Genomic DNA, 25,881 nt, shown 5'->3' on the forward strand with positions numbered 1-25,881 from the left:
TTCAATGTCACCATTACCTCTCTCATTCTTCACTGACTCCGTTGTGTGTTAAGTACCCTATAGTTCACCAAGTGCTTTCCTCTCTCTGAGTTTAGCTCATACCATGTTTTCGTATTCTTTATGTCAGTCTCTTTCAGTAGGCTGAAACCTGGGAAGATGAAGTAATCAATTTTTTTTTGTCTCGAACTCTGTTGACTGTGTGTGGTACCAGATAGTAACTCCACTACCCTCTGCATTCTAGGGTTTCCTTCCCGCTGCCCCAGTGACAGTCAAGCTATCCCCTCTTCCTCACTTCCCATTCACTCCTCTACTCATTTCACAGGCCTCTGTCTTTTCCACTCTATTGAGACGACAACATCAAAGTCACCAGAATGCTCTTGTTGTGATATGGTGGTCAAATCTTATTTTTCATTTTACTCAATCTATGAATAATTGCCTACCGTATTTTGCCATGTATAATGTGCACTTTTTGTGCAAATTTTGGAGGGTAAAATAAGGATATGCGTTACACATGGGCAGTACTAATTCTGTATTTATATAAATGTTTTTAATTATTTTATTCTCCTTATGCATTAAAAATATAACTAAATCTATAAACCAATAATAGTATCCATATGCAAAATAATACTCTAGAATATGATAATCAGTTTTGTTTCTAAATATAAATAAATAAAAATTGAATTTAAAAATTAAAATGAAAGAATTTTTTTTCCTGAAAGTTTGGGTCAAAAACATGGGCATGCATTATATACAGGAGCACATTGTACGCAGCAAAATATGGTACCTCCTACTGCCCAACACTCCATCTACATCAGTCTTTCTTCGCTTAGTCAGCAAACAGCACACTCTCCTGCTTTCTCCTATGCCACTGCTTACAGTCACTTTCTTTTGTTTATTTAGCTCATTGTGTCCTTTCTGATCCTTCAGTACTTGGTGCCTTCTCTGCTTTTCTAACCACCAGGCCTCAAGAATGGCATCCATTTCCATGTCATTTATATATTATAACTACTAAATGCTTATCTCTAGCCATGACTTCTGCCCAGAACTCTGCAATAATATGTCTAGTAAGTATCTCAAAATTAATGTGTCTAAAATAATACTTTTGAAATTCTCTCCCATCCACACTATTTCCCATCTCAGTAAATATCACCACCTTTCATCCAGTTCTCAGGCCAAAAATACAGAACTCAATTTCTCTTTCTTACATTCAAGTGTACATTTACATCTATATTCAATCCATCAGTAAACATGTCAGCTCTATCTTCAAAATATATCTCAAAGGTTACAAGTTCTCATCATTGACCTTGACCTTCCCATCTAATCACCATTACCTTTCCTCTTCACTACTGCAACAGGCTTCTAATCAATCTTAATGCTTCTATTCCACCCCTCCTGACACTAGCCATTGTTGTTATTATTATTATTATTTTAAAAACTAAAATCATATCACCACCCAGCTCAATAAAGTCTCACGCTAGTTAGAAAAAAAATCACAGTCCCCACAGTTTTTAAGGCTCGATATGACTTAGCCTTGGTTCTGCCTTTCCAAATGTTTTTCCTGTCGGTCTCGCCATCACTCACTCTTAGTCACAGGTTCTTGCTGTGGCTTGAACGTGCCAAACTCTCCCCCACAGTCTACAACTAGCTCACTCCCAGACTTTTATATAACCCTCCATTTTGTTTCATTTAAGTATAAAATAGCAGCATGTTCTGGATGTCTTTTTCTAATCTCCAGCCCTGGTTTACTTTTCTCCATCATCCTCACTACTGTCTGGAAGACGAGAATATATTTGGTAATGTGTTCTATTTCCACTAAAATATCAACTGCATAAGTCAGGAATCTCCTTATTCAGAGCTTTGCTGCCAGTGCCTGACCCTTAGTAAGCATTCAATAAAGGTTTGTGGAATGAGATGTTGAATGACTAGTTGTATAGCCCAGTGTATCTTGTGGTTATAAATTACTCTTTACCAATCCCACATCATTCCTTTATCCCAGTGTTTTCCTAACAAGCCATATTGTTTAAAATTCCACTTTAATCATTTTATAGTTTACCAACAAAATGCACTATAAAAAATGTTCCCAAACCTGATCACATACATAATGTTTTACAAAGTTTGACTGCACATGCATATTACTTAACCTAACACTTGTTTTCTATTTGAAAAAGGCTAGGTTACACATTTCCTTTTTGATCAGTGTTATACTATACAGCATATGCATGCATTAAGAGAACAGGCTTTAGAATCAAGCAGCCTGGGTTCAAACCCTAATTCTGCTTTTTTCTTTAGTAACTTTAGAATCACTAAAGTCTAATTCTGCTTTTATTATCTATAAGAGAGAAATAATAATCCTATCTACTTTTGATATTGATGTCAATACTAATTGAGATAATGCTTCATAGTGTGCTTTATACAAATGCTAATAATTGCTATGCATTATTATGTCATGCTTCATACAAATGCTAATAATTGCTATTCATTATTATATTTAACAACTTTTTCATGGATGAGTGGATGGATGAATGAATGAATGAATTCTTGTCCTGAATGAATGAATGAGTTCAGGTCCTGTATATATTTCTTCATCTATTTCTTTCCCACTACAAAGAAAGATGATACAGACAGGTGTTGCCATGGAGCCAATACAAATAAAATGCTTCTTTCTGAGTCTCTAAAGAATTTTGAAAAAGCAAACCCAGACAGGGTAATGGAATGATCAGCTGATTAAAGGCTCTTGGCCTAGGGCTAGTAAGTGGCAGGTTCAGGGACTTTTCAAAAGAGGCCTCCCGGCACCACCCACACTTACGCCTCAGGCTCTACATGGGGAGCACTGTTAGTGGCTGCAGGGGCTGTTTCTATCCAACGTCTCAGCGGGAGCAATGCTGGAGGTTTTAAGAGACTAAAAATTTTAAGAAATCTGAAGTATAACAAGGTCAAGTTTCAAAGATGGAAACTCAGTCTTCAGCATATTTTTCAGTTTTATATTTGTTCCAAGATCAATGTTCTTTAAAAAAATCACTGTACATTATTGTAATTTACCTAAGAATGGCTCAATAGAACAGATTGGTATAAAATCATTAAATTTTGTTTACATACTGGTATTTAAGTTTGTACATCCCTTAACTTGGTACCTGACCATTTTTACTCGAAGCGCAGCTTGCCTGTCATGTCTAATGGGGCTGCTATCAAGTCAACAATTTAATTCCAGTGTGTCAGTTTATGCAGAATTACTGAACATTTTATTGTGCTTTACTCTGACAGAAAAAGAAATGGAAGTGTTGATAGCAGTATAATAAGAACTGTGAAACTGAAACAATACAATTGAGATGGAAATCATTAGGAATGTGCAAAGCTGTTTTCTTTTCATTTAAATTGGATCTTCACTTGGTTTAAGCTGTTAACTGAGCATTCATTTAACAGTAAATGCACAGAAAATACAATCATTATGTATAAAATTCTGACAATAAATAGTCAAAGATTATGTCTAAACTACAAAGTATAACTAGAGAATTTGTTTTCTCTCAGAATAAAAATACACATGTCATATATAAATCTATTGTTTGTGTTCTGGCTGTGTATCCTTTCTAGGGATTCACAGAGTAGTTTTAAACTTGATTTCAGATGGGTCGTAAAGATCTAAGCAAGCAAAGAGAGCAAGAACATCACCATGTGGTGAAAGTCTGAAATTAAAATGCATGGGCCCTGGACTCAAAAAGTTGGCCAGTTGTTCAACTTCCACAAAAATTCAGGAAATGACAGTTCTTGGCTAAAATCCAATCATTAAACAAGTGTTTACTGAGCACTTACTATGTGCTAGATCCTTTTTAGTGTGAGCAGAAAAACAATATAGTGTCAGAGGAGAGATGGACAGCAGAGATTAAGACATTTTTTAAAACCACATAGTATGGGGTATAGTTGCTATAAAAATTTTTAAAAAGCAGAGTAAAAATACAGAGAACAAATGGAAGATGGATGCAGAAAATTATTTTAGATAGGATGTCCAAGGAGAATAAACAGGTGGAGACTTGAATGAAGTGAGGCAGTAAACCCAAAAGAAATCTCAAGGATGCATGTACCAAAGAAAAGAAATACAAAGGTCAAATGCCTTGAGAAAGTCAATGTGCCATCCATTAATAGATACTAAAAATGAACAAAAATTGAATATAAAGCTTCCATATTAATCTAACTCTGCACTCGACTCATATTTGAATCTTTAAGACAGCCAGTTCTTTTTTGAATATTTTAAGACAATGATTTTTTATTCAGAGCATTTGAAGCTAAAAATATTTATAGTTAAAAAATAGAACTGCAAAATATGTTTTCATTTCTGTAAAGATAAGCAGTTGGACCAAATGGTAAAACCTAAGCTGAGCCATTATCCAGCTGTCATTTAGAATCATCACCTTTCTACTTCTTGCTCTACACAGATCCCATATGTCCTTCTGCTCTATATTCGATATTCTGGATTTGTACCTATTTTTACAGAATGAACAATATTTTTAAGTGGCGTCAAGTAATATATCCTTTTCATGTGATCTTGGCAGGACACAGAAGCACTGATACAATTTCTGTCTCTAGGTATGTACTTCCAAACCAATGCAGAAACAGAAGTTGGTCTGTTCTGTGTGTGGAAACTATCCTTAGATGTAGTGACACATTTCTGAAAAAGTCCAGGGACCTTCAAAGAGAAGAGTTTTTGACAGAGGGATTGTAATGGCTCCTGAGAATGTTGTGTTTTGCCTTTAAAGCAGAAACTGTGGCTGAATCCCTGCAGGGTGAGGGCAGTACCTTAGCATTGACTCCTGAATAGGAATGTCAGCCATGGACTTGCACAGTCTTTCCTGACTGGCAGGAGCACCTGTCATTGCAGAGATGAACCCATTATTGATGCCATGACCTTCCTTTTACTTGCATGGAATTTTACTTCTGATGGCACAAATACAGGGATTAACAAGCTGACACATTAACACACAAAAAAGCTTTATAATAAATATATAGGAGTTTTTTCTACTTTCAAAATGGTTTATGTTTCTAGTTTAGAGTTCTTATTCTCTAAACTTCATCTCCCAAAATATTCTTTTACTTTAATTTTCCTTTCCTCTTTCTAAGATGTTCTTTTTTCCTCTTTTCTTTAGCGTCAGCTCATTTCTCCCCTTTATCTCTTTCCTCTTTCTAACTCTATCTAATCAGCATACCTTGTGGGCAAAAGAAATTTCTTTGGATACTATGATGTTTGGCTTTTTTCAGGGTTACAAAAACATGAAGTGCAAACCTTGGTTAAATATGTATATTTTCAAGGACAATTAGAATTGTAGTGATTGTTATTTTAATGTTAACTTTATTTTTATTTTATACCCTTGCAAACAATGAAAACAAACCATATCATGATTGCATGCTTATGGTTTTAAATCTCTGCTCTTTATTTGTCCTTAAATGCATCAATTGATGGAAAGAAATTTCATTGTCTGTAATAGCACAGTCTAACAAATAATTACTATAATTATAAAACAAACTGTCATGATATTTCTTCAAAGCCTTCCTTAACAATTTTAAGTGCAAAGGAAAATAGTGAATTCAAGAAACCCTAAATTATTAGAATTGAAAGAATGAAGAGAGATCATGCTTTAGCCCTTTCTGAGATTCACAATCATCTGTGGAAGATAAATTTCAGATATAACTTTAAAGTATTATTAAATCAAACTATCAGTAAATAAAAATCAATAATATCAAATTCTTTATCAGCATTGCACATAAATTTTATATTCTAGATCCAATACCTTTAGAATCTTCTGATTCTATGTTGGAGGATTTGGCAACAACAAGAACAACCTAATTTTAGGATACATACTTGGTTGCAAGTGTGCCAAGACTTTAAATCATTTAATAGCCACAATAAATCTAAGAGAAAGTTCTCTCATTTTCCTGTTTTATCAATATGGGGGATAGAGAATCTGAGATTATGTAAATTTTCCAGAATCACATCATAACTCAGTACCCTTCAGATTTACCATCAAAAGCCAGACTATTACCCAAGATTTAATTAATACTTATGCTAAACTCTATTACAATTCCCAGCTGTTGAGATTTCATTCAGTTTTACACAATTCTTTACAAATTTTCTCCAGTAATTAGGACATGAATGTAAGTATACAAACAGAACTTTTAAGGAGTAATTCATAGAATTACATTTCAGTACTCTGTATATGTAGGTATTTAGAACACTCCAACTGGAGGAATAGATGGATTTTTTCAATAACATTTAAAGATTAATTTAGTAGTTTGTGAGTTTCCATTATCTTATCATATAACTCTACTTTTATAATAATTGGTTATCTTGAAGGAATTTTCTTTAGATGTATGAAACTAAGTGAAAATAGCTACTTATCTAGTTACCTTCTATTATATGATTTTGGTATTTTCTACCAATACCTAAATAAATAAACTTAAAGGGACATAGAAATTATGTAAATAACTACAGGCAAAAGTGAGACAGAAATAATGAATGATTCCTGATGTGTACAGAGAAATATTTTTAAAATCCACTGTGAGCTGAAGAGATTTATTATTATTATGTGTCTATCCTCAATTATTAAACTGATTTAAAGCACTGTAATATCTATTTATGCATATTATATGACTAATTTTGTCACAAAAATAGGAACATTTCTCTCAGCTCATGGTTTCTTAATTTAGAATTATTTATTATTACTTTATAAGAGGGTGCAGTCAACATATATTGAGGCTCAGAAAGAGGAACATATCTCTCTTGTCTTTCTATGAGAGTATGAAAGTGTGGGAAGAGGAAGACCCGTTTGTCCATTATGGTAGCTCCCTGCTCAGCACAAAATAGGAGGGGCCATCAAGTCCAAATGATTTATTCTCCTTTACTTACTGATTGTCAAAAAGTGTATTTTAATAGGCTAAGAAATTCCACATTATAAAAATGTGTAGAATTCTAATTAGAAAAAAAAAGCTACTTTTAAGTCAAATCATAAAGAGAAGCAGTCTCTTATCACTGAAGTTCGAGTTAGAAAAAATCCTGCCCTTACTTCACTGGCTGCTTTAGGTTACGTCACTCTAAAAAGAACTGTTTTACCTCTCTAAGATTCAGTTTATTTGCATAAATTCTGAGAGTTAACTTCATAGGTTTACTGTGGGGATTCAATTTGTATTTAAATTATTCAGTATGGAACCTGGAAAATAGAAAGCATTAAGAAATGATAACCATATCAGAGATTGTGGTTATTTAGCTGACAAATGAGACAGCTGAACAGTCATTTACAGCCTTCAGGGTTTTAAATTATTTTTATAGGTGGTTTACAACAAAAGAACGAATAATAAGAGAACAATTCACATTTCATTCATTGTAGTGGACAGAACTAAAATATCTGCTATAAAAATAACAAACTGTGAAATATGCTGGATAAATCAGCTGTGGGGCGTGGTATCAAGTTCCTAGAGAGATCAAGTGACCATCCTTGGTCTACACCATTTTCCCAGGAAAATTATTCGTGATATTCTGATTTGGATGATAAAAATATATGTGTATTCTACCCATTTAGACCAGATATATCCTGTAAAAATTACATGCCCTGTGAATACATATCAACAGATTTTACCCTTTCCTCAGCAGAAATTAGTGTACCTTCCACATTATTTCACAATTTAAAAATATATTTTATTTTAATGAACTGTGAGCTAATGTTATGTTAAATCTGTGTAAAATATTGGTAAAATGTGTCTTAAGAGTTAAGAATAAAAACTACTGACACATGTAAGTGCTTTTTAGGTATGGCAAAAATGTCATTAAAATAAATTTTATGAATTACCATATATATGTTATGTGTGTGCATATGTACACTCATGCTTTCTCTATAAAAATTAGAGAACTGAGGTTATTAAAATAAAAACAAAATTTTGCTTCAAAATAAAAGAAAAATCTTTTCTTTTATTTTCCAAATCACATACCAATAAAAATTTAATGAAAAAGAATTCAGCACAGTAGAAGTATTTCTTAACTGGAAGTTTTACCACTCTTTTTTTAATTTAATAGCATGTAATTAAAAAATAAATAACTTCCAGATATGATCTGGAGACAGAGAGGAAAGAGACTTCCTGAACTTCTACATTTTCCACATTTATGGAACCAAGAGCCACTGTAATAATTCTGGAATACTGTACAATTCTAAACTACTTTTTATTGTTTAGAAAGTGTTTGTCTGTTTCATGTAACTTAGCATGCAAAGGGCCCATCACTTAGTGTGTGTTCTATTTACCAATTGAAGTTGGATATAGTATTGAAAAAATAATGCTTAAAGCAATGAGATTTCTGGCTAAACCTATGCCTTCTATGTATTAAAAAATGTTACCATTTATATTTGTAAAAGACTATTAAAATCCCTTATTTTATATTTTATACATATTTATAACTAATGGAGAAATATATTTATTTACTAATGTATATTTTCTAAATCTTCTGATGCCAAAGTAAAATATGTTAAAAAATATCAACTTCTATGATCTTTAAAAGACATGCAAGTTCTATACATATTGGCATAGAAATCTTCACATAAATTTTTTTAAAATGAAAAATGATGTCTATTTCAATACCTTATTAGGAGCAATCAAATTCTGTTATTGGAAATATGTTGTATATTTTTAGCTATATAATACATAAGTGAGGAAATTTTCCAGCTACTTTTTCATTGACTGCAGCACACCTCATTGCATCAATATTCACTCTAATTTATATATTTAAGTATAGTATAACTAATAAATTAATTAAAATTAATATATAACTATTGAATCTGAAATAGAAACACCAAAAGAAGCAAGATGGCTAATTCGATAGAAAGTCTGTACAATCACAAAGCATACACATTTATATACTCACCAATACAGGTAGGTAAGGAATCATTCCATTGGGCCAAAGAATTGGGCACTGTATCACACCTAATTGCAATGGATCCATGGAGGATATATCCTGGACTGCATTCAAAAAGAACCAATGAACCGACTGCAAATTCATTGCCAATTCTTCTTCCGAATCTTGGTTCAGGCACAGAACTGCACTGTGTGGAACTTGTTCTAGGAACAGCTGCATACAAACAAGTCTCGATTTTAACTTCGCAGTTGATAGACAAAGACAGGTTTCCAAATGTAACTATTTAAAGAGATTTCAAAGAAATCTTCACTTTTTATCAAAGCTTCAATTAAAAATTTAAGTACATTTCTAAAAATTTTAAAATTAATACAGGATTGATACAATTAAAATGAATATTGTTATCAAAGTTTTTGTTGTTAAAAACATTTTGCTTTGATCGTTTAAGCATTATTTTTTCTACTTCTTTGTTTTACAAAACTCTTATTAATATAACAAAGTATAGTTTGAATTATATAAGTCAATTTATGGGATGATAACTGAATATATGTTTTTCTTTTTAAACTGGGATACTGAGTTCAAATAATATGTGTCTGATTACATGAGGTAATGTCACAATTTTGTCAGTAGTTGTTCCTTAAAAACAGATTTGAAAAAGCAAACACAACACTTTATTAATTTCATAGCACGTTTATAATCTTAGTTGTTCAACACATGTTTGTTATTGATGAAGACTAGAACTACATTCAGGCTAAGCAGAAGTCAGACAGATTAACAACAATAGAAATTTATCTTTTAATAATTATGCAATATCAAATTTGAGATTGCTTTTAGAATTATTATCATATCCTTTAATTGTTACTTTTTTTTTTAGTAAAAGAGAATGATAACAGGATGTTTTTTCTTTTTAAAATACATAAAGATGGGATCAAAGTGTTTGACAATGCCCCCCAAAATGATATGATGAATTCCAAATAGATTGATTCCTATTATCTGACTTGAGTAAAAGTGATTCAATTTTAATAGTGCCTTTTAAATTCACAATACCCCACATTGTTTAATAGAGGGAATACTATTAAAAAGAAACTATATTATAACCAATATTATAAATAGAATTAGAGGGCTTAATAAAAATATCAAATCACAAATAATTACAAATTTATTAGAAATGTCAAGATACATTTGAGAATACTATATGTTCATATATAACTCAAAATATTTCAAATGATAGATTAATTTAGTTTAGTGATAATGTGGATGATTATCTGTAAAAGGTGAGAAAAACAGTGTGAACCTATGTTTAATTGTGCAAGAATATTTAATAGCCATGAAAAACATTTGAATTTTCCTGAGACAATGAGAAACTAAAATTTTAGAATGGAGTAATGTTTCCTTGGCATACCTAAGTACATCAGCACAAAATTTTGTACAATTCAATTTAGAGTTCAAAACTATGAGGAAAATAGAATATGTAGAATGTGAAGAATTGTCAGAAAAAAATGACTTTTGAAAACAAAATGTTAGAAGAAAAGGAAATTATATAATCGAGAATGATGATGAAGCAATAGGTCTTTTTTGACTTTGGTCAAGGTAATAGTGCTGTAGTGATGGGGAAGGAACAGGGCAAAACTGTCCAAAGAAAAACACAGCGTGTGTCCCTCTTATATGATTATGAGGATTGGATCATTCAATAACTCTGAACACAGCATGGACACTGATATCATTCCTTAGTGTGTTACTAGGCTACTGGGTCACTTACCTTGGTAAACAAAGTGAAATCCCTTAGCTGTTATTGGTCCAACTGAAGTAAATCGAATTGTGATCTGATTACCTGAACTCAGTGGAAGTGATTCTCCTACTCAACAAAACAAACACTAAGATATCATAAATAATTTCATTCAGTAATCCTAACAAATTATATTAATTTACACTGTCACTTGAAAATATGAATCTATGTTCTATCAAATTACTTTAGTATATCCTATTGCTGACAATATATTTTCTCTGGGTTCAGCTTTAATTGCAACCTTTTTACTGGCAGGCTTTAAGTACATTTTAATACATACTGCCTCATTCTTTAAAGAATCCTTAAATATTTTATATTACATTAAACACCAAAGACTAAGTGACTAAATATTATATTTACTTGATCACACCCCCAGCAAACAGTTGGTTATAGTTTTCTCAAAAGTTTGACTCGCTATTAATTCCGTTTCTATTCTTTTTTTAAAATAACGCGCAATTCTATTTTCAGTTTACTTTATCTCTAATATGGATGACATAAATCTCAATTTTCACTACAATATCAATCAAAGTCAGTCTTTAATCAATAACTGAGGCATGGCAGTTCTATTAAAGGATACCTGAATGGGATCCTGAGAGGGAAGATAACAGAGAAGACTGCTGAGTTGGCCCATCATACACCTCAACAACATCGTGGAGTGATGTCTGGAAAAATACAAACTGGCCAAACACCACTGATCAACAGGAACCAGGAGAAGCAAACAAATCACCAACCATCCAAAAACAAAAACAAAAAACAAAAAACAAAAAAAATAGAAAGAGGAGGAGAGAGAGAACAAAGTATTACAACATAATAGTCATCTTTTTTTTCTATATTTAAAAAAAGGATAGGTGCCAATTGGTTGATATGCCTAACATATGTATTTCAGGTCATAAAAGTAATGACCATGGCCTACAATTTTAAAAAGTTATAAAAAATAAATAAAATGGTTATAAGATTTAATTTAGATTGGAAATCATGAGGTTGGTGATTAATGCTTTATAATAACTATTTTTTGATTTTCCCATTGGTAATTCTTAATTCTTTAATTCTTATCACTTTGTGACTCTCTTCTCTTTTTCTAATTTTTTTTTCCTCTTTTATGTGAGATAGATGGAGTTTTAACTTGGGGGAACTTTATTTTAGTTTGCTTTTAAAATACTATCCCATTATGAGTAATTGTTTCACTGGAAAAAAATATCAGCAAGATATTTTTCAGGTATAGTGTTTAATTCACACTTTAAGTTAAAAGTGATCTCTAAACATTTATTGTTAATCTTCTGCCACAGTAAGGAAATACTATGTATGATTCCTCAGCAATTGAGATATTATAAAATTTCACAATGTGATTGCTTTTTCATGGTAAGTACAGATCTGAAGTACTTATCTAAAGAGCTTTAAAAATGTTTCTTTTTTACTTCATTTCATACTTTTCCTTAAGTTATGTACTTACTTTATGTGCAGAAACTACCCAAAGTATAATTTAAAAGAACCTGTTTCAAAACAGAAATCAGCTTGTTTTGTGTTTTAAAAAAAGAAATGGATAATAAAAATTATTCTGAAAACATTTCGTAGGTAGAAAAATTGTGGGGTTTAAAAGGGCATGCTTTTTTTTTAAGTTTAATGTTGTAAAATAAAGGTATGTTTTATAAATTCAAAATCACGATTGTAATTAAACTATACAGTTCATTATGATCTATAATATATAGCGAGTTCTTCACATTTTACACCTTAAATCAAGATTATGGTCATCCCTTGGTTGTTCTATGAAGACAGGCCAGTTCATTAAAAAAATGCTGGGTTTTGCATATGAACACATATACAAATACTGTATACAAAGCTATACTTATTTTTTGGCCTGCTAAAATAAGCTGGTAACCTCAGTCCAGATCTTTGTGGAGTAAAGAGGATGAACAGGGTTGCTGCTTCGAACAATTTCTGGAAATTAAAGTGGTAAATCTCGTAAAAAAATTCTCCTTAAAACATTCCCTATAAGTCACAAAAGCAAATTTATATTTCTACCAAGTCGTATAAATGTAGTCAATTATTTTAATGGTTTGCAAGTCATATAAAACATATTCAGTTCAGACCTTTTTAAAAGATCCATATTTTGATCTAGCAAATCCCAATCTATTTCAAAAATACTCCAAAAGACAGTAAGAAAGTTTTTGTTTTTTGTTTCTCCGCTTGTTCAGATTGGCATTTAGATGATCTGCTTTAAAATGTGGTTTAATGGGTTCTAGTATAAGGCAGACTTTGCCATTGTCTTTCCATATCCAGAGACCAATCACAGGGACTTTGCTAAACCAAGTACACTAGGCTCCTGACGGGTAACATTCTTTCTCTATGTCTTTTTGTGAATCATTAGGAAAAAAAATAACATTCAACATCTTTTACTCTTTATGCTAAGTACCTCAAATTTCCAAGCAAACTACTACATTTACAAGCAACATCTAAAACAACCAAAGTATGCATCAGTGATCTAAGATATTTTTCTAAGGAAAAACAACAACAACAACAAAACTTCACTCTTTTGTTTTTGTTTGTTTGTTTGCTTGTTTTGTTTTGTCTGTAGGCCTCTTATTCTCAATTGTTATTTCTATAACTGATAGAGTAGAGTTTTATATCACCTGTAAACTGGGTATTTAGACTATCACTTTGAACAACAGATCCATTAGTATCATTTACTTGCATTATGTTAAGTAGAGAAAACTGTAGGGCATGCCCTTTAGAATAACTTGTGCCTATAATTTATAGTAGCAATTCTAAAGTGAGGTTAGGGAGAATTAAGAAATGTAGGGGTTAATAAGGGGATTGTTGAAACCTGCCTTACTAAGCAAGCAGTAATCTACTTTTCTTTAACTGTGACCTAATTTTGCATTAACATGGCCAAAGGAAATTTTATTTAATTATTTATTTATTTTTGTTTTAATATAACTGCTCTTTTTTAAAAAATGTGGTTGTTACACAATATTATATTAGTCATATTAGTTTCAGGTGTATAATATAGTGATTTAATATTTTTATACCTTGCAATGTGATCACCCCACTAAGTCTGGTAATCATCTGTCACCATGCAAACTTATCACAATATTGTTGGATATATTCCCCTTCATTTTTTAACACATTTTCTCAACTATGTCCCCATGTTCAATGGAAATTTTAAATTAAAAATAGGTTTAATTAGAGAAGGAAGTTATTCTGAGAGGATACTGAATCATTATATCAAAGGTAAAGTTAAATACACTTTTAATGTTTTTTGTAGTATGAAAAATCAAGAACACTTGCATACCAGATCTGATTTTTTAAACATCAGGATAACTATTTTCTTACTTAACTGATACATTTCAATTCTAAATCAAATACCCTCTTCTTATCCAGAAATCTCAAGAATTAAATGGTACCCTTGAATTTGCTTCACCATTCTATCTGTAAATGTCTTAATTTACTTAGTTTTTTAATGTTCAGATAGCAGCAGGCCTTCTGTTTATAAAATATTTTGAATGACCAACTGTACCCTTTGCATGTTTTAGACTATGTAGGAAAAAAAATTGTGGTAGACTTTAAGGTGGACCAAAAAATAACTGGATGCTGTTTTTTGTAAGCAAGATGTTGTCTAGCACATGCTTCTGTGTCACCTGTGTTTATGCTGGCTGTGGTACAGGCAATGGATCATCATCTAATGGACAGAGCTGTTTTGTATCTATTTGTAAATTCATTTCATCCTCCACCCATCATTGATTATTCAAATTCTCTTTCAAACCATTGTAACATCTTATTGGTTCCCTCATTAATTCACGACTTAAATATTTTATAAATGTTTGTGCTGTATTTGTATGGGAGCCATAATTATTTCCTCTTTAAAACAGAAATAAAAACAGAAAAAATGAACATTTGTAACATTAATCTACATGCTGATACTTGAACTTAATGACTGAACCACCCTTGTGTTTCTAGGACTATAATTAACTCCCATAACCTGGGCTAAATACACCTTCTGGAATTATCAGCAACAGTCTATCTTCTTTTTCTTAGTTTTCAACAGAAATACTGAGTTCTGTTCATCTCAGCTGTGAGTTTCTTGCCATTTTTCTGGAGCTCTGCATGTAGATATAGAAAGCACTTTGCTCTTAGGCTATTAGAGTAGTCTATCAACACTAAGCTGTTTCTTAAGGGAAACACCATTTTAAAGAAATTTTTCTTTTTTAAGTGTAACAGATATTTAAAAAGTTTTAACTCTTTTGTTAAAAATCTAATTTTATATGTTATAAGTATCACAGCAAGGTAAAAAAAAGGTAAGAAAAGGGAAGTCTACTAAGAAAGAAAGAAACGAGTAAAAAATCCCTATAAATAAGCCTATGCATAGAATCTATTATTATGCCTCTAACTACTTCTGAGACTCTTATTTACCAAATTTTTCTTCTAAAATACAGTATATTAATTCAGCTACTATCTGTTGATTCTCTTTTATGATGTACCAGGAACTGAGCTAACCACTGGGGTTAAAAAGGTAGCCAATACATTGAAGGTCCCTGTTGTTAGACTGCATTAATTATATTTGTAGTTATTCAGTGGAGTGTACCTACTTTTCTCCTTATAAAAAGATATTAAATCAGCTAATTAATTATAAACCAACAACAGGACTCGCAGGGTACGTCTTTCCATACAGATCGCTGCTGTGCTAATCATTTAAGTCATTCTTTTAAGAAAGCTGTCTACCATCCTCTAACGGGTAACATTTGCAGGCGGTCCAGTTGCATTTTTAGGAAATCTGTAATTTAGAATTTAGAAAATCACGTTAAATTCTGATCAAATCACTTAAATAGAGAGAACCTTTAATTTAGATCATATTGGTAGGATGCTTACCCCAACTTTGAAATTTTGTCCTGGTTCACTTGATTGTCCCATGACCGGCTAAACTCAGATGAGACCAGATATTGTGTCTGTCTGCAGTAGGTGGTTAGGTATGAGCAAGAATGGAATGTCGTGGGGTCGGGGGGAGCACTGGGTAACTATCAACAGGAAACTATAGGGTGGGACCTCGCCCCCAGGGTGACCTTTCCTTCTCTAGCACATCCTGGGTCATGTGATTGAAACCCTCCCACCTTTCCTCTCCTAGCTCGCTGCTGTTCTTGTGGTAGACCCCCTCACAGGAGGAACAAGGAGGCTGGAAAATGGCCTCAGATAGCCCTTGCATGGCCACTTTATTAAGTGTTAAGCCCTCAAGACAATGAGGTTCTGAACCATATAAAACAATCTTAGGAATAAAGCCTCAGGGCTGTTGTCCACAGAGACAGAACTTTGGTCAAACTAGAGGTAAGATCTAGGCCTCAGTTGTGTTTCAGCTCCAGGCCCAGAAAAACAACAAAACCAGGCAGGGCAACGCAGTGGCTGACATCAGGACCAGGTGCAGTGACTAATGACCCCCTCCCCTAGTGCTAACCAGTCAGTAGAGACCACGATCCAGAAAGGACACACCTGGAAAGCTGATGAGTATTCTATTGAGATCCTCCCTTGGGACCTCCCCTGGGATCCCCACCTTTAGAGAGGGGTTAGCAACCCTCAGAACAGAGAACTCAGCAAGCTCTCTCTCTCTCTCTCTCTCTCTCTCTTTCTCTTTCTCTCTCTCTCTCTCTCTGTTGCAACCTGCACCTTTCCCTTCCTTTCCTTTCCTCTTTCCTTTTGCACCAGCACCTCTTGCATGAGTTTGGCTTTTGTTGTGACAGGCAGCCGAACCTGTGTTTCAGTTATACCACCACTGCTTAAGTAATTCAGGAATTTTTGGAAGTTAACCCTTATTTCTTTTTCCATCAAAATAACTAGCTAGTAGACTGGACAGAGGCTTCCCGATTAATTAACTTTAAATGAGATAATAAGCAAGCATGGGCACGATTATTGTTATTTAGTGATCAGGACTGGAGTTATTAAATAAAAATGAAAATTGAGCAAATAAAATTCAAATAAATTCATAAAATTCATATAAATTCAAATAAAGAAGGGTTTCAATGTTATTTTTGTAAATTTTGTTTTTCTCTCAGAAGGAAGTAATTCAGAGTGTCCTAATGGCAGACTAGTGTGAGAAGGGAAGAAACTCAGAATCAGTCTGAGCCAGGACCAAGGGAAATACTTTAACAAGTTCTGGGAAGGTGGTAACTAAGGTAAGATTAAACTGTCTAAGAGTTTATGGAGGATTCAGGTCCATGAAACTTCCTTTGACGTAAAAGGGCTCACATTTGGTGGGGAGCGGCAGTAGGTGTCTCTGGGCAGTGGTAGTTCTGCTAGTCAGACGGGGGTGCCTCATTCATTATCATACATACCACAATACTAAAATGACAACATTTCTTTGCTCCACAACAGAATGGATAAAGCAGTTTAAAGATTGTCAGCATGTGTGGCTGAGAAGATTTAAAAAGACTGATGCTTTCAAATTACCACTCTGTGAATCTGACATCAGGGCATTTCAGAAAACTACCTGATGAACCGTTAAGGATTCAGTTTCTGGAATCAGATTCTTTAGGATTGAATCCAGTATGTTATACACAGGAAAGTTACTTTACCTTTGCATGCCTCAGTTTCCTTATCTGTAAACTAGGGATTATAAGCATCCTCAATTTAGTAGGATTGAGGCAGATATTACTTAAACTGATCATTATAAAACCCTTTGCATGATGCATGAAACATAGCAATAAATATTAGTTACTATTTCTAACTACTTAGCTGTTATTATTTGTGGATAATTCATTCTGAAAATTTACTGATGGACTAAATTTAATTGACCTTTGTTATTAAACACATGTCCTTTCTCATCCTCTGCTTTCCATACATGTATTTTTTGAACAAATGACAGAACTGTTTGGGTTAGAAGAGTGTTCCAGCTGTTACAGTCCAGGTTCATTGCAGTTCAGAAAGGCTATGCACTTCTCTAACCACTTGATTCTATACCCTCTCCCTGTGGGTGGAATGTGCAAATGTAATTAGTAGCTTTCTAAGTGGGCAAAGAGAAGAGGCAGACAAGAGGCCATTCTGCTTCTGTTTTTGTTTCTCTCTTCATCATAATTCCTTCTGTTGCAAAGGGAAACTCCATTACAAAGACCTGTTTCCACACAAAGGGAGTTTGGACAGGAAAAGAACTAGAAAATATAAATTCCTATTAGATCTCAGCTTGATTCTCAATGTGCCTGTAACTGCTTTTGAGAAATCTACACATTCTTTAGTATTTAAGGGTTCATTTGGATTACATTAGGCACTCAGCTAGCTGGTCACTATGCTAAAATTTTTAAGTCATAACTGTTTTGCTAAGCTTGCTTTTTATTAACCAACGCAGTGCAGAAGAAAACACACATGTGCACTCGCATTACTAACAGAACAGAAATAAAGGATATTCGAGGCAAAGGTATGTTCGGAACTGTAGTTGACTACGTATGGAGGCATAAAAAATGACTGTTGGTGACATAAACAATCAAAAAGCTTGGCTAGCTTTATTTGCATTTTGCCTCACACTTTCATGTAAATATTTCAAGACATTTTGCAGAAATGTCCACCTGTGCCAAAGGCTTCCTCTTCAAATTAGTAACATCAACACAACTATTTGTTCTCTGTAAGCTCTGAACGTGAGACTACTTATTGTACAAACTGCTCCAAGGATGCACTGTGGAACCAAACTACTCGGGTATGTCATGATTTTAAAGGCTCTCTCATTTAAAAATAATTATGAGGTATCCAACTGACACTTCTATTTTATGAAAAATAAACAAATAAGACGTAAATATTATGAAAATTTACTGTGGAAAGCACCAAAAGGCAGCATTTTAGAAACCATCTCAAATCAAATCGGTGCACTACTTATTTTTTAAAAAGTCATTTAGTGGGAAAGTTGAATTAATTGATAAAATAATAAATGAGAGTATCATTAGTATTTTGGAAGTTTATAATTTCTACATATCAGATTTCAGATACTGAAGGTTATTATAATAGTTGTAACTCTTAACTCACAATGAGGTGCTTTATACTGATCTAATATTTTAGTTAAGGTAAACCATGTGAATCATATTTGAATTATCTAGGGGACTATTAAAACCTCCACACAGATGCTTGGCTCCAACCTAGATGTAGGGACCAATCCTGCCCTAGAGCAACAATCTAGAAGGGCTGGGTTAGCAGCTCACGGAGCACAGTGAGGTCATTCTAGCTCTGCAAATAAATGTGCCATACCTTATTACTGCTATTTTGTAATAATCAGGAAATAAAATGTTATGTTAAAAATTCATTGATTTTTAGAGAAAGCAAAGGGAAGGGGAAGAGAAAGAGAAACATCGATTTGTTGTTCCACTTTTTTATGCATTCAATGCTTGGTTCCAGTATGTGCCCTGACTGGGGATTGAACCCCCAAACTTGGCGTATATGGGGATGATGCTCTAACCAACTGAGCTACCTGGTCAGGGCTTCTAAAATGTTTGTGTGTGGAGATATATATATATATATATATATATATATATATATATCCATGACACCCAATTATTTAGTAACTTAGTAGCTCCAGAACTCTAGTCCTGTTTGAGGTCATAATAGTAAATAGGATTCTAATTTATTTTCCTGTTAGCAATTTCTGGTGTGATACTTCTGTCAATCCATAAACTAGGCTTACTGACTAAATCCATAATATTTACTTTAGGTTTCCCTTAAGCTGACTTTCTGTCTATATTGTGACCATTTCCTGACTAGCCAAATTTCAAAACTGCCCATTTGACATATTTTAAACATATAAACATCCAAAAAAAAAAAGAAAAAGCACCTCATATAGCAAATATATTTAAACTTTCTTTAATTTTTTTCCAGGACCAGATATCTGTTCAATTGCAAGCCAGCAGCTTATCTGCAATTTGGCAGTTGTAACATTTCCCAACAGCTCAAAATTAATTTGGTGTTGAAAAAGCAATGAAATCAAGAAAAACACAATAAGCAGTTCTACAGAATGTCTGAAGAATTAAACGAGGAAAGCAAAGGAAAAAGTTTAAAGTGTTGGAATATTACATTAACACTTTTTTAAACTCAATTTCAATTTAGATGAGTGTTTTTCTTGAATCATCTGTAAGATGTTTTTCTGCATATTTGGTAGAATATGTCTTCCAAATACCAACTAGACCAGACAGGTTTAGGTCAGGAAAAATTTCTCACATGGATAGTAAAATAAATTTGTGAGATATTTTTTAATTATGGAAATTTCCAAATATGTACACAATTGAAAGAACAGTGAAGCAAACACCCAGGAACCCATCACCTGGTTTCAGACCTTGTTGACACTGGCCCATCCTATGTCAGTTGAGTTTTCCCATCCGCCCTGTATCCCGCACCTGGCAGTGCTGTAAACAACTCCCAGTGTCTGCCCTTTCCCCATGAAAGCTTCAGCATTTATGTGTAACAGATAAGGACTTAAAAAAGAAGCACAATGAAATCACCGTATCTTAGAGAACTAACAATGTCTTTCTATCATTTAATAACCATTTTGTGATTCCATTTCCAGATGTTTCTCCCTCCAAAAGGTAGTTTCACAGTTGCTTTGATTAAATCGGGATCCAAACAAAATCCATATATTTCATTGGGTTGATATGCCCCTAAACTTTGCTGGTATAACATCTTTGACTCCCATCTTATTTTTAATATCATGTACTTATGGAAGGATAGGGGTCTTTTGAAGTTAGGTAGACTAAACTAAAATAAAACCCAGCTAATCCACATTAATTCTGTCATCTAGTTTTTGTTGAGGTTTAATTTTATGAAGTTGCTATTAAGCAAGTGATGTTCTCTGTTTGGAGGACACCTCTGAGCTGAGAGGGCTGCTCTGTGGGCATGGTCCCTAATCCTCCCAGGTCCCATTTCACTCAGGGTGGTGTGAATTTCCCTGTTTTGCATATGGGACTTCCACAGACAATTCAGAATTTAGCCTGAACTCAAAGTCTTGCTTTCACTGACTTCTTAAACTAACTCAGGATATTGCCTCCTACACATCACGTCTTTTCTGTGGGCACAGCCCCATCATGAACCCCTCAACTCCCAAAGTTCTGCCTAAGAGCTCTTCAGTTGGTAGAATTTATAACTATTTTAGGATGGCAGATGAAAGGGTATATCATAGAGCAACATTTTTTAAAAGTTTCTCAGTTTTTCCATAAAATCATCATCAGTCATCTCTTTAATTTGGGCTCTAATCTCATAACATTGAGAGTCATGCTTGTACATAATCAGAGCAGAAGAAATTCCAGGCCTACTTATTCTTATTATAGACATAATCCTACCATGTTCTGAGATTGATTTTCCTGAACCAGTGTTAAAAATGTGAGAGAATCTGCTAATGCTAGAAATTTAGAAAATGGGATATCTGGTGTATTCAACTATTTACTAAATATATACAAATATATTTAAAAAGTCCTAAAATTATAATATTAACCATTTATCATTCATTGAACCTTTATTATGTATAAGGATATAGGCTAAGTTCTTTTTTCATATCAGCTAGATTGATCCTCAGAACACTGAGGTAGTTAGTCACTATTATCTCCATTTTAAATATGAAAAATACTGAGACAAATAAGCTAAGACAACTCTCAGAAACAACAAAGCCATCAAGGGGAAGGAAGAGCTAAGATTTGAATTTGTGAAGTATGACCTAACATAAGCACTGATGGTAGCCTGGGGTCTACTAGTGAACACGTTGCTTTCAAAGTCATTGAGGAGAACTTAAGGCAGCAAAACCACGCAGATAAGATACATGATGAAGACTCTGAACTGAAAGAAAAAACAATATTTTGCTGAGACAGGTGAGGAAGATATTTTTATAGTAGATTTATAAATGCATCTGTCCTAAAGAGCCAGAATGTTATTTATGATGATTAAAAATATGGGAGTCAACTCCTGTTATCTGGAAAATGCACTCATGTCACTTACATGAAAATGTATTCTTAATAAATAAGGTGTCATATGTCCTGTAGACTATTGGCAATATGTTTTAGACTTCAGAGTAGTAGTAGCTGGATCTATAACTTCTGTGGTTATAAAGATTATAAAACAAAATGTTAATTGCGAAGAGCCTGAGATTTGCAGTCCTGTAAACCTGGATTTGACCAGCTTTGCTCCTTGCTGTTGCGTGACCTTGACCAAACTACTAAATCTTTCTGAATATTTTTTCTAATCTGTAAAAAAATACCCACTCCATAGGATTTTTTGAAAGATCAATCTGTAAAGCGTCTTAACCAGCAGGTGCTTAACATACACAATGTCATTCACATATATACACACACAGAAAAACATACCTCATACCTTGTGACCTTTCTAATGTCTTCTATTAAAAGGTTTAAAGTGAAAATATAATTTTATAAATAAAATAAGGTACCCATTTATTTTTTTTAATTTTGTCAAACATGATGGTCAGCAGTAATGTTCAGTAGCAATCTTAACAATGAAAACAGTAATGATAGATTGTCAATTTTGATGCTGTCATTTTGTCCAAATCATCAGGTCTGTAAATATCTTTTTAGTCCCTAGCCTTCCCAAGAGAGTACATACACACGTAATGGACACCCACATGATGGAGTATGGAGGGCTTGTTGAAATAATTCTACAGATTATATATTCAAGGAACACACTGAGGTGTATTAGTGGACAAATTATCTTATTTATGGTTTCAGTTTCCCAAAAGATTTCTCTTCTATTTTTTTTTCAGAAACAGTTTCAAACTATTATTATCCATAATTAAAAAAAAACACTAAACTAACTGCTGAGAAATTTATAAGCAAATGGAAATCTAGATGTCATAAATATGAATATGTTTCAGCTTTTTATATAAATATATTTTGACTAGAAATTTATTTAGGTATACAGATAGGTGGAAATAAATTTGAGATGATTTTTTTTCCTTCACTTGGTGTGCATGTAATTGATAGTTATGGTCAAACAAACTAACCTTCCACTGAACTAGTAAAATCCCATTTCTGAGTGGTGGCCTTTTATTAACAAAGAACTATACCTCATGGAAAAAGTGATACAAGGGCCCGTGGTGGTTAATGACAGGGGGTCCCATACCAGATCCATCTACAGTCTGTAAACGGGTTATGTTTGAAAGGATTACCGGCAAGCTCTTAAGATTTTAAAATGCACATTTTCACGGAAACAGTGTAAAAATAATAGGTGCCCAGATTAACTCACAAAACCAATTTGACCTGAAACCAGCGTAGTTCATGAAAATAATAGAATATTTTAACTTTGTAGGAGATTTTGCAACCTTCTGGTTCAATTCTTTGTTCTACAAATGAGGAAAATGAGGCTCAAAAGAGGCTGAAAGATTGGTTTGCAATCTGAACCCTGTAGGAATGCATTCTAAGGTCCAGCTGAAAGAGCAAGCAACATATCCCAGCGGGATTTGGGATTTCATTGGGGAAAGAGAGCTTGAAGCCCTTCAACACGACTGGAAAACATTGCTTAGTCTTATGATGCCTGTGCTGTTATACTCAAAGATGCCTAAGTTGATTAATAAGGTGGAGAAATGGAAAAAAGTGAGGACTTCATACTGAACCGCAGTTATCTTCACATTGGAATAAGCACATGTGTTTATGTGCCCGACAAGGGTCCAGACTAAGAATGACTGGACACTTGCTCTTAATTTAAATTAATAAATTTAAATTTAAATTACTTTTAAGTTTCCATTCCTAATTTTTGTGCCTTATTCTCTTCGGACTGTGTCTACCCACCTCCAGCCACCCCCCCCCCCCGCCCCTCCACTCCCAGCGTCAGAGGGTGAAAGCCCTTGGAGTGTTGTGTGATAAAGCATTTAAGACCCATGTGTAGTCTAGATATGTCAGAAGCCGTGAAGTGTGGAATCATTCTAAACAATCTAAATTACTTAATAAGTTATAACTCCATGGAAATAGCTCACTTTATATTGTAAAGGAGCATTTTACTTGTATTTGCAGAATTTATTCATAGAACTGTATAAAACATTTAGCTGTTAACAGAAGCTGTGTGAAAAATGTGTTTTGGATTGTCTTCAATAGAAAAATGGTTGCAAATTAATCATTTTGGTTCTGAATGCAAAAAGAGCTGAAATAGCATCACTTTCACTCCTCCCGACTTACTTGTAGGAATGGTTAACTGTTCAAAGCCCTGACCAAAAATAAATAAAAATAAAAATAAAAATAAATATATATATAATTTAAAAGTAAGATTTCAAAAAACAACAACTCATCTATTTAACAATTTGGTTCTAGATACCATAGCAAAGTTAAGAATAATTCATGTTTAACTAAAAATTAGTTTATAATCACATAATGATTATTAAGAATGTATATATATATATATATATATATATATATATGATTATTAGGAACACAAAGATCTGTGTATGGGACTCACTTATATCACCTGTTGTTAAGTGGTTTACTAAGCCATGGTCACCAGTTTCAAAACACAAATGGAACACTTTTTTTTTCCTCAATGAATGGATCTTCATTTTTAGTGGAGTTTTTGCTAGAACTCCCGCTGGAGATCAAGGATATAATATGTAATTCAGTAAACTTACTCCACTTTCCCCAAGTATGTCTGACCTTGATCCAAATTACCATAATGGAATTTTTGCTCCTTTTCACATTTCCATGCTTCTATTTTTCTCTTTTAATTAATTAGAATACTATTGTTTAAATATTTCTTGTACAACAGCTATTCTGAGTAAGTGACTACATTTTATTTCTTAATTGTTAGTTGTTAAATATTCATTACAGTTAAATAATGCTGGGCCCTAATGAGCAATACTCATTAAGCAAAGAAAGTACTGTAAAGAGGGACTCATATAATTTATCAGACATCATATTCCAAAATAAATAAGAGACTCTGAAAACCTTTGGAGAGCATATGGTAAAAAGGTCACAGGTAGCTTACAAGTCAATTTTTGAAAATGAGAACCATAAGAAATCTTACAGTAAATCCTATTTTATGCATTTCTCATATTTAGAGATGATAGGTATAGCATGTTAAATAATATTCTGACTTCAATTTGTGAGCTCCAGACATTCTTCAAGGTTAGTTTGGCTTTAATTTATAGCTTAGATAACTCACTTCAGTTCTGCAGAGGGTGAGGAGAGGCCATGAGAAAAGAATCCAAAGGAAGCCTATTGCCACTGTGATGGCCACATTTGCTGCCCTTAGTAATGCTGCCAGGGGTTGGATGTGTATTTGTATTTTCTCGGGATTGACTAGTGATGATTTGAGCAGAGTGTTACTATCCCTGTTTTGAGGATAAGGAAACTGAGGCCCAAAGGCCGCCTCAAAGGACACTTGTGCAGCTGAGATTCACACCTAGAGCCTCCTGAACTAACACCCACTTTTAGCCACTGTAGAAAACTACGGCCTACCAAACAAATCAGGCGTGCAGTGTGAATCATTTGTGACATTCCCTCCCTCATATGGTAAAACTACTTTCATTGACAATCAGAAAATAAGCAAATAATAACGGCCAGAAAAGATACACAAACAGTGAAAGAGTTTCTTTTATTGAACTGAACTGTGGTGCGTATGAGGGGGGACCCCAAAAAACTGGAATTATCTTCTGGAGGGTGGGACCCTTGTAGTACAGGCTTCTTCCATTGGGTGGGTGTTCTAGGAACCTATCTGTATCCATGTACCAGCTGGCATTGTTGTGAGAGGCTGCCTCTGGCTTCAATGAATTTTTTTTGAAGACTCAGTGCATTTGCCCATTACACAATGGGTGATTTACGAGTGCACCTGCCCACACCGCACTGAGTGTTCAGCAGTTTTTGACCAAAAAATGCCAGATCCTTCATGCCCCACCCTCCCTATTCACCCTGTCTTGCTCCCAAGTGATTTTTTGTTTGTTTGTTTCCCCAGATGAAAAAATGTTCTCAAAGGGAAATGTTTGCCCATGTGGAAGAGGGGGAAAAATAGCAGAAGCACTAAAAGGCATCAAAATTGATTAAGTTCAAAAACTGTTTTGAGCAGTGGGAAAAAAGTCTCAATGGGTGTTTATATCAATTGAAGAGTATTTTGAAGGTGACTAAAGTTTGAACATGTAAGAATAAATACAAAATTTTTTATAAATAAATCCCAGGTATTTTGGTTCCCCCCTCATATATAGTGGTTATAATGTGTACATTATAATTTGCATAATTATATAATTATACAATTATGTATAATAATGTGTTATAGTAGTAAAATTTTC

The 25,881-nt window shown here is 33.5% G+C and overlaps 1 protein-coding gene across 3 annotated transcripts in view; it reads right to left on the reverse strand.

Moving 5' to 3' along the window:
* CSMD3 (CUB and Sushi multiple domains 3) overlaps nt 1-25,881 on the reverse strand; it is an 891,194-nt gene that overhangs the window by 134,296 nt on the left and 731,017 nt on the right. For 2 of the 3 annotated variants that reach the window (XM_045861256.1, XM_045861255.1), the window contains 3 exons: nt 11,245-11,358; nt 10,641-10,736; nt 8,894-9,097 (listed from right to left, as the gene is read on the reverse strand). In XM_045861256.1, coding sequence (XP_045717212.1) covers nt 8,894-9,097; nt 10,641-10,736; nt 11,245-11,358 — 414 coding nt within the window. The remainder of the gene's footprint in view (nt 1-8,893; nt 9,098-10,640; nt 10,737-11,244; nt 11,359-25,881) is intronic. The other variant, XM_045861257.1, reaches the window with a different exon arrangement.

The sequence above is a fragment of the Phyllostomus hastatus genome, unplaced genomic scaffold, assembly GCF_019186645.2.
Source record: "Phyllostomus hastatus isolate PE091 unplaced genomic scaffold, TTU_PhHast_1.1 phas_scaffold_21, whole genome shotgun sequence".
In the NCBI taxonomy this organism is placed as follows: domain Eukaryota; kingdom Metazoa; phylum Chordata; class Mammalia; order Chiroptera; family Phyllostomidae; genus Phyllostomus; species Phyllostomus hastatus.